The sequence below is a fragment of the Bubalus kerabau genome, chromosome 10 (assembly GCF_029407905.1).
Source record: "Bubalus kerabau isolate K-KA32 ecotype Philippines breed swamp buffalo chromosome 10, PCC_UOA_SB_1v2, whole genome shotgun sequence".
Lineage (NCBI taxonomy): Eukaryota > Metazoa > Chordata > Mammalia > Artiodactyla > Bovidae > Bubalus > Bubalus kerabau.
In genome coordinates this window covers 30,885,450-30,894,477 of record NC_073633.1, presented here as the reverse complement: position 1 = coordinate 30,894,477, position 9,028 = coordinate 30,885,450, and the positions used below count along the sequence as shown (strand labels likewise).

The following is a 9,028-nucleotide window of genomic DNA, read 5'->3' as shown; positions in this document are numbered from 1 at the left end:
TGGCAACCCACTCCAGTATCCTTGCCTGGAGAATTTCATGGACAGAGGAGCCTGGCGGGCTGCACAGTCCATGAGGTCCACAAAGAGTTGAACACAACTGCGTGACTAACACTTTTGCTATACAAGCCCTCTTCTGTGGTTTTGTCACCTTGAGAAGAGAAATGTAAGGGCTGAGCAGGGAGAGGCAGAAAAGGGGCACGAGGCAGGCATATTTAGACCCAGAAGAATAATGGAGCTCAGATTCCTCTATAGTTTATTGTTACAGCAGAAGTTGTGGGAGACAGGAGGGCACCCCCCACATATAACACACTGTGGTCAGAGCCCCAAGGCAGCCCTTCCCACCCCCATGCCAAGCCCCAAGCAGCCACGCCCAGCTTGGCTCCCCCCCACCCCCCTCTAGACACACGCTGTCTAGATAGCTACCAAAGTTAGAGCAGCCGTTGGCCCCAGTCCCCTTGCTACTGCCCAGCTCCAGCCCTTCCGTCACACTTGTTCACCACCCACCACCTCCCATTCCAACTTCCATTTCCACACTGAACGTTTCTGGCATGTCCTGAGGACCACTAACCCACCAGCAGTGCTCCTCTGTCACACGTTCATTGAGGCCCATGCCCTTCAGAGGCACGAAGGATTAATGCGACACTATGCCAGCTTTGGTGAGAGGAGCCCCAGCCCAGAGCCCTTTACCCTTGCAATCTGGGATAAGGAGGGAGAGTCTGGGGGAGTCACCATGGACAACTTCCACAACCTCTTGTCCCTTAGCTACAGACACCCAGATTAGGGAGCAGGGATACATGCCTTCTCCGCCTAACACCAAGATGAAGGAGAGGGATCATTTAGGGGTCTGGGTCCCTAAGAGATATTAGGACATCTCTCCCAGGAGCTGAGGGAAATCACAGGTTAGAGGTCAAGGTTAGGGTAGCAATCAAAGATCAAGGTCATCTCCCCACATGATCTGCCCAGCTTCCTGTGCTCACTCGGGCCCAGTGCCCTGGGCACCTCCCAGGTTAGTACTGGGGGAGGTGAGGGCTGGGTCCCACACCAGGGCAACAAGGGTCATTCAACAGGAGACCTCCATGGTGTGCCCCGGGGGCCCTGAAGAGAGAGTCCCAGACTCGCTGCTCTGGGACAGGGTGCGAGAGCGGGACCGGTTGCCATCAATGGATGCTGCGCTGGTCAGGGAGGCCGTGCGAGACCGGGACAGGCGAGTCATGCAGGATGAAGCCACTGTGGAGACGGAAGGGAAAGCCAGCAGTCAGAGCGGAGGTGGGGAGAGAAGCAGGCAACTCAGAGTGGGGCGCTTGGGTGGAGACGAGAGTTACAAATGGGGCCAGGGGTCAATGAGCTTGATTTGACAGATGGCGATAAATCCAGGAATTAGCCTGAAGTGGTTCCTGCCCCCCGTGGCCCTCCCTCCTCCTATGCCACAACCTCTTGTCTTCATGACAGCCTCTGACCCCCATACTCACTATAGCCCATGCCCTGCAGGAAGTACTTGAAGGCCTCGGTTAGCTTGCCTGGCTGTGAAAGTAAAATGAGGAAAGGGAGACAGCAAAGTGAGGTTAGAAACTGAGCTGGAGCCCATAGCCGTGGCAGGTTAGAGATGGGGTGTGTAGCAAAGGGTATAGTTCAGGGCCAGTAATATCCCACCCCACGAATGGCAGGGGCGCTCACCTGAGTCAGCTGGGGCTGTCCCCCAGAGTCAGCCATCTGTTCAGGAGAGAGTCATCCAGAAAAAGTGATATACATATACACCAATGAGCCATGCCGAGAGGTACGAGAGGGCTCTCTTCCCTAGGCTTCCCACTCCAGGCCGTTGGGGTGTTTTCTGTTTCTTTTACTCCACCCACCCACTTGCTCCCATGTAGGACCCTGGAAGCCAGCCTAGCAGCTGAATCTGGAGAAGATCTATGGCTCTGGACCGGGGGCCAAGAGTCAGGCTGAATGTGGAATAGGGTTACTGACCTTGAGGAAAGAAGTCTGGGTGGGGTCCAGTTTTGAGTTACATTCCACCTGGAGTAGGGAGAAGGTTGAATGAATGAAGTCACACTCCCAGTGGCCCCTCCCAACCAAAGGACCCAGGGGCCCAGACCCAATTCATTTTTTTTTTTTTTTTAATTTTATTTTGCACATACCCACAACATATGGAATCTTAGTTCCCCGACCAGAGATCAAACCCATGCCCCCCGCATTGGGAGCATGCAGTCTTAACCACTGGACCACCAGAAGAGTCCTCCAAGTTCCTTTCTTATCAAGCCTCTGGCCATTTCCTTCTTGTCAGGAATCAACCTCTTATGCCCCAAAGTTACTCTCCCCGTCCCCAAACAGAGCTTGCTTCTTGGCAAGATAGCCCTCTGACTGCCACCCTCCTTCACCCACCCCAAGACTCCCTACTGACCACTGCATCTTCATGGGGTGCTTGGTCTCCTACCACCAGCATCACAGGGCACCTAGAGGCATAGTGTTGGGGAGCAGGTGGTGAGCCCCTGGCACTCCCTCCTCCGCCTCCTCCCAGAAGAACAGTTGGCTCCAAAGAGAAAATAACCTTCTGAACCCCGCTGACCCCACCAACAGAGTTCAAAGGGGTAAGACCTAGAGGGTGGTGGTTTGCTAAACAGGATAGGGGAGGAGGTGACAAGAAAATTCCCTGGCAAAAGACTCTCCTTCTAAAGAGTATAAGCATCTACTAGGGGAAGATCCAGGGAGAGAGGCAAAGCTTTATCCCTTAAAGTCTTACTTGAGGGTGGTATCGCCTCCACGCACAAAGTTCAGGTCTCGGCGACTAAAGAGGGTTCAAAAGAAGAGTAGAAATTTTAGGCAAGCAGTGCTACCCACCCAGATGTAAGCCAACTTCCCCATGAGGAAGCAATCTTCCTCTCCTAAATTAGAGTTGAATATTGGTGATTACAAGTGAGAACTGAAGGAGAAGGTGGCAGACAGGCCTCAAGCATGAGCCCTATGGTCACTTGTGCCCAGGGTCTCTGGTCAGAGGGCAGTGAAGGGGATGAAGGGCATGAGGACCGGAGATCATCTTACTTCAGGGAATCTAAAAATCCAAGGAAGTAACAAGAGAGAGGGGGCCGGCTTCTCACAATTCTCCCCCCCAAACCCCCGTCTGTTCTGCAGCTGCCCCCTACTGCCCAACAATCCCCGCCCACCTCGCACAGCCTGCTTCCCCTCCCCTTGGCCCCTCTGTGCCTCCCATGACCCCCATTCCCACTTCCACATTTCTCGTCCATGCCCACTTACTTGTTGTAGCTGTTCCAGTACAGTTCAATGTTATCCAGGTTGGGGGCATGTGCAATGATATTTCTATACTTTTGTATCAACTCAGAATTTCCGGACAGCTCTTCCTGAAGGAAAATAGAGGAAGAATAAATAGGGCTGGGTAGAGAACTCAAAAACAGTTACTAGATGCAAACTTCCCTCCCCAAATCAGTCCCAAGTAAGGAAATCACCCCACACATTCCAGTCCTTGCTGGTTCCCTCTACTTCTTCCATCTTCCACAACCACTTACCTGGCTGAAAAGATGTCCAAGGATCATCTCCGAAATGGAAGAGGTGAGACCTGTTAGCTATGAGGACAGGGCAGGTGAAAAAGCTCAGGACATTATGAGGAGTAGAGACCCAAGTTTCTTTCCTGCTCCTTCCCCCCTCCCTGAAGCTCACAGGCCAGCCAGTTATGTTGTTAGAGCCTAAATGGACCCACACAAGGGGAAGCCCCCAAGATCTCAGTGCACAGGCCCCCCAAACCTTGTGGGCTGCCCAATCCATCCAGCCTTTGGCGTTGGGATCAATGTTGATGAGGACAAGACCCTCGACGGTATCAGGGTGGGTAAGCTGAGGGGCAGCAGAGGGAAGTCAGAGGCAGGCATGGACTTATCCCCTCCCCACTGAGCTCTGCCCACCCCAGGCTCCATGGGGCCTGCTTCCCACCTTCGTACGCACAGCCTCCCCCCAAGCACACACTGGTAACACTGCCTGGGCCTTGGACCCGCCTTTTGCTTATCTGGGTTTTTTTTTTTATTTCTTACAGCGTATCTCGACAGGACGTAGGCCCCAGCTCCAACACCAATTCCAATTATTGTGGAGAAACTGTGAAAGGTAAATGTAGGTCTAATGGGTCCGGGTATCCAAAACTTTGACTCTCCAAACTCCTCACCCTCCTTCCTAAGGCCATGGGCACAAAGGACAGAAAGGGACCTTCCTTTGGGGGGATGCTGAAAAAGAAGGTGCTAAGGAGCTAAAAAATGGACACTGTAGTCTTTTCCCAGCTCCCTCCAGGGAGAGTGAGTGTCTTGAAACACCCACATGCCAACCAACCAGACACTGTTTCCTATGTAGCTCTTTGTCCATTCTCAATTTTCAGGAGCTAGTTCAACTAGTTCTGTTTTCCTTCCTGGTTCCTCTAGAGGAACTGGGAAGGGGGGCACTTAAAGCAAGATATTAAAAAAGATACAACTTTGGTGAACAACAGGAAGTATCAGGAGAAAGAGCCCAAGAGGTGAACCACAGCTGCCCAGGGCCCTGATGCCCAGGAAAAGCCAAGTCAAGGACAGAGCCCAGGTGTCATCAGCACCAAGTATGCACCGGAGAGGCCACACCTGACTTCCTTTTCCTTCTCTCACCCCCTCTGCCTCGGTCTGGAGGAGGCACAGGGAGTGGGAGGGAAAGACAGGCTTGTCTGGTTCCTCAGGGACTGTGTCGCCCCCTCCTCTTCTCTAGCTTCCAGATCAGAGCGGACCCTCCTCAGCCTGAGGCAAGGCCAGGCACACAGCTCCCTTTTCTTCTCCTCCTCCCTTAGGGCTACTCTGCTGACTCAAGTCAGCTTTCCAAAGCCACCCACTTCCTCTCAACTGGAATAGACAACATCTAGTCCAGACAGAACTCGCTCAGGAGTTCTACGGGCCGCCTTGTGCTGGAAAGAGAACTCTGGCTCGGAGGGGTCCCCAAGCCTCTCACTTTAAGTACTGCAGGATGCAAGGGATCATGTCCGCAAGCTGGTCCAGAGATGGGTACTGATACCTGGGAAAGAAAAGAACGTTAAGGAAAACACCAACCTGCCCCCATGGCCCCCACCTCCATGTCCTACTCATTCTCTCCCAGGGTCACCATTTGCCCTCCCCTTCCTCCTCCCTGATCCAATCTACTCCATACCTGCCATGTGCCTCACAGCCTGATGAGGAGGGAAGGAGCTAATTCTCACCCCAAAGGGAACACGGGAGCCCCCTCTTCCATGCCAGGGGCATCCACATGAACCCGCACGAAGTTCTGAATGATTTCCTGCATATCCGCAAATTGAAACAGCGGCTGGAAGCAGGATTTATCTAAAGAGAATCCCCATCACCCCAACAGTAGAGTCAGACGGGGAAAATGTCCCCAGGTCAGAATCCACCCTCTTTCTTTCATGCCACATTCAGACGAGGAGAGAACTTCCCCTTGACATGCCACATGGCTCCCTTCCCATACTGGCCCTTCCCCTCACACTGGAGTCTTGCCCTTCCCCTCACACTGGAGTCTTACCCTCCCCCTGCCCCACCAGCCTTTTTCCAGAAAGAAATGGGAGAGGAAGAGAAGGTCCTTACAGTTGAGTCCCACATCATGGTAGGTGAGTATCGCTGGCCGTTTGGGTTTGGGGGTGCCATAGACAGTAAAAGTGACAGAGCCATAAGGTGTCTCCACAGAGTGAGTCTGCAGGAAAACAGGTCACCATCAGGCAGGAGTCAGGCTGAGAGGAAAAGAGGCACGAGAGGAGCCTCCATGAAAGTCGGGGCATTGAAGGAAACTGGAGCCAAAAAGTGGAAGTAGGATCAGCAAGAATTTAGGTAAAAATGACACCGGAAGATGATTTAGGGGGTAGGAAAGAATAATGAAAGATCGAAGAGCATCAGGGAACTCAGAAAAGAGGGAGGAGAAGGCAGGAAAGCAGGCAGATGGGGACAGGAAAGGACTGGAATAGAAGGAGAAAAGCAGAGAGAAGAAAACCAGGCAGGGGCCCCTCCTTCCTGGAGCAAGAAGAGCCCCTCCTCCCACCTGGGGCTGCCCCAAGCTGTTACCTGTCCCTGGTCCAGGAGGATTCGGGCAGCTAACTCAGCCTCCTGGAGAGATACACACAGACAGATACACACAGAAACACACAGTAGAGTCACAGAGAGAGAGTCAGACACAGATAAAAGAAAGGTAGGTAAAGAGGCCAACGGAGACCAATGACAGAAAGAGATTGACGAAAAAGAGACATGGAGAGGATGAAGGTTAGCATAGTGAGAGGAAAAAAGCCTGGACTCTCAGCCGTGGTGTTTGGGGAGAGATAACATGGGGAGACGTGGAGAGCGTAGTGGGGTGTGAGTGACAATGAGACCATGAGTCTGGAAGGGGAAGAAGTGAGGACTATGCTTGGAGGTCTGGGATTCCGGCCTGGGAGTCAGGGGTCTCTGATAACCTTGGCCACCTCGGGTGTCTGCCCTGGCAACAGCGGCTTCTCCTCCGTGATCTGTACTTCCCGCAGCTCTGCCATGGTGACCTGGCAGGGTGAGGAAACACAGAGACTGGGGAGGCTGCCCCCACACCGCACGCCTCCCCCAACCCCTGGCTTCCTCTCAACACTGGACAGTGCTGAGTTCGGAGGGCCCCAGGAGCTGAAGACTACTCCAGGACACAGAGAGAGGTGGTCCGGCACCCCCAGCTGTAGGGCCAGGCCACTAGGAAAGAGGGCTTGGGGAAGAGGACTCAGGACACCACTTCCTTTCAGCCTGGCCATCCCAACACCCCTCAACACCGACACCTTCCGTACCCCCTCCCCTATCCTGGATGGAAATATCAGGGTGGGGCAGCAGGGCAGCTCAGGTTTCCCAGGCTATATTTAGGGGCCACCCCACACTCCTAGTTAGGTAGGGGGTGAAACTCGTGGCTCAGCGACTGGGTGCTCTAAAGATACCAAGGGATGGGTATCGAGAGTTCACCACCGACTGTGACCTTCAACTAAAGCGCCAAGGTCAGCAGCGCAAAGAGAAAGGGGCTAAAAATGACCTGAGTAACATGACCAAAGGGGGGAGGGGGAAACCAGAAAAGAAGGACATGGGACATCTGTGTCCAACAGACCCAATGCCTCCCTTCCTCCCAAGACTCCTGACTTGGAATAAAGTAGCATGTATTCAACCTTTGGGGCCAGTGAGGAGCAGAGCACCTGTGCAGACGAGCAGAGTAAAGGGCCAGCAGCCCGGAGGTGGGGTCACTTACTTGGCTCCTATTGGCTGGATGAAGTAGGGTTAGGGGTCAGGGTTCTCACTCCTCCTGGCTCTGGGGTCTGAGAAAACAAGGCAATGAGGTGAATGACATGGGAGACAAATCCTGGATCTTTTAGAGACAAAAAACCTAAGCCAAGACCTGGACTATCTGGGTCACCAATCCCTGCCAGGTCACTAACCCTCCCAATCTGTACCCACGAGTCCAGTGAACAAGTCTTCTCCAGGCTTCAGCTAGAATCAATACAGGCTGGCTGGTCTGCCGGGCAACACAGCAGGTATCAGTCCAGGCTTGGGAAGGGGGGCGGGGGGCCGGGGGCGGGGCGGGAGAGGAGAGAAGGAAGTGCTGATGTGGAGGAAAGAGCGTGTCTTATGTCAGAACCTCTGGATTCTACCCCAGGCTCTGCTGCTCCCACTGTGACCTTGGCTCCGTCTGTCACTACTCTTGTGCTCAATTTCTTATTTGCAAATTAAAGTGGGGACTAAGGGATCCCCAAGATTTTTGACAGCTCTCGAGTGAGATGGGGTGAGAGAGCACGACTGTTTCTTTCCACCATTAAAAAAAAATTTTTTTTAAGCCTCGTGCTTTCGCTTCTCTCCTCCACCCAGTCTCGGTGTGGATCCCGAAAGTGGAGAAGGGGTGTGTGTGGGGCGTTTCCACAGTCTCTCCCCAGCGTGCCCCGACGACCCGCAAGGGCCGAGAGCCAGCTGGGAAGGGATGGGGAGGACAGATGGGACTGACTGGGCCCAGCCCCCGGAACCTGTCCCTCCGAGTCCCCTCGCTGCCATCCGCGTGGGGACTGACAATTCGCGCGGCTGGCGCTGAGAGCCCTGGACCCCGGACTCAACTTCGTGCACGCCCTAAACACGCCCTGCAGCCCGCAGAGCCTCCGCCTCTGTGCGCCGCGGCCTCGCGGCCCTGTGGGCCGGCTCCTGCCCACAAGGCGTACTCTCCGAGGCGTTGGGATCCAAGCGCCTCCCGGCACCCCCAGGCGCCAGCCTGGCCCCGCGGCCCCACTCCCGCCCTTCCCCCTACCTGCTGCCGCCGCTGCCGCTTCCACCTTCACTTGCCTTTGACTCCCCGGCCCGCCCCGGCTCGGCCTCCCCACAGACCCGCCCCCGGCCCGCCCCAGCCCGCCCACCGGCCGCCAGTTCCCCGCAGATCCGCCCCAGACCCCTGGTAAACACGCCCCCCTTCACCCCGCCCGGAGCCTCCCACAGCTCCGGGAGGGGCAGCTCTGGGGGCCCGAGGGGAACGCTAAAGAAAGCCAACTGCTGGGTGCTTCCAGGCTCCGGCCCGCGCTCCCCACAACATTCACCACCCTCCCCGCCCCCCCGACCCCGGCAACCGGGCGGCTGTGGGTGTGGGGGATCCCTTAGTCCCGTAGGGGATCCCCACGCCCGCTCTCAGCACCGCCCCCACCCGTGATCTGGCCCTGCCTGTAGCACTCAGGCTCCTTCCTGCGCCCCGACTCCGAGGTGGGAACGGGTAAAAGGGAGACGAAGCCAGGGTGCTGGCACCCCACGATTTTGACTCCACCCGCCCGGAAACAGAGGGCTAGGCCAAAGAAGGATCTCTGCTGAGGAGGCGAGGGTCTCGACCGCGGAGAGGAGAGGTGTGCCTGCACCGACTAGGGAGTGGGGGCGTCGAGGGCGCGGGAGTTACAATTTCTGGACGCCCAGGGTCCTGGTACCTCCTCTCTCTGCAGTGTCCCGGCGACTGCTCTCCGGGTTGCTCCCTGAGAAGTTGGAAAACAAGGCGGGGAGGGGGGGTGGATGCGGGGGGC

At 55.5% G+C, this 9,028-nt stretch overlaps 1 protein-coding gene across 5 annotated transcripts; it reads right to left on the bottom strand.

Moving 5' to 3' along the window:
- Positions 1 to 382: 382 nt before the first annotated feature.
- Positions 383 to 9,024, bottom strand: NDRG2 (NDRG family member 2). 5 transcript variants are annotated; one of them, XM_055537166.1, is made up of 17 exons: positions 8,936 to 9,024; positions 7,237 to 7,303; positions 6,440 to 6,520; positions 6,057 to 6,098; positions 5,586 to 5,691; positions 5,207 to 5,327; positions 4,963 to 5,025; positions 4,035 to 4,095; positions 3,754 to 3,840; positions 3,519 to 3,575; positions 3,250 to 3,353; positions 2,738 to 2,782; positions 2,399 to 2,450; positions 1,966 to 2,013; positions 1,675 to 1,710; positions 1,470 to 1,521; positions 384 to 1,227 (listed from the first exon to the last, which is right to left on the bottom strand). In XM_055537166.1, the coding sequence occupies exons 3-17, from the start codon at positions 6,512 to 6,514 to the stop codon at positions 1,061 to 1,063; spliced, it is 1,116 nt and encodes a 371-aa protein (XP_055393141.1). In that variant the 5' UTR covers positions 6,515 to 6,520; positions 7,237 to 7,303; positions 8,936 to 9,024; the 3' UTR covers positions 384 to 1,060. The 5 variants fall into 5 exon arrangements, with proteins under 5 accessions (XP_055393146.1, XP_055393141.1, XP_055393144.1 ...); XM_055537169.1 differs by having other exon boundaries at positions 8,908 to 8,972; XM_055537168.1 differs by lacking the exon at positions 8,936 to 9,024 and adding an exon at positions 8,278 to 8,341.
- Between the last annotated feature and the right edge of the window lie 4 nt (positions 9,025 to 9,028).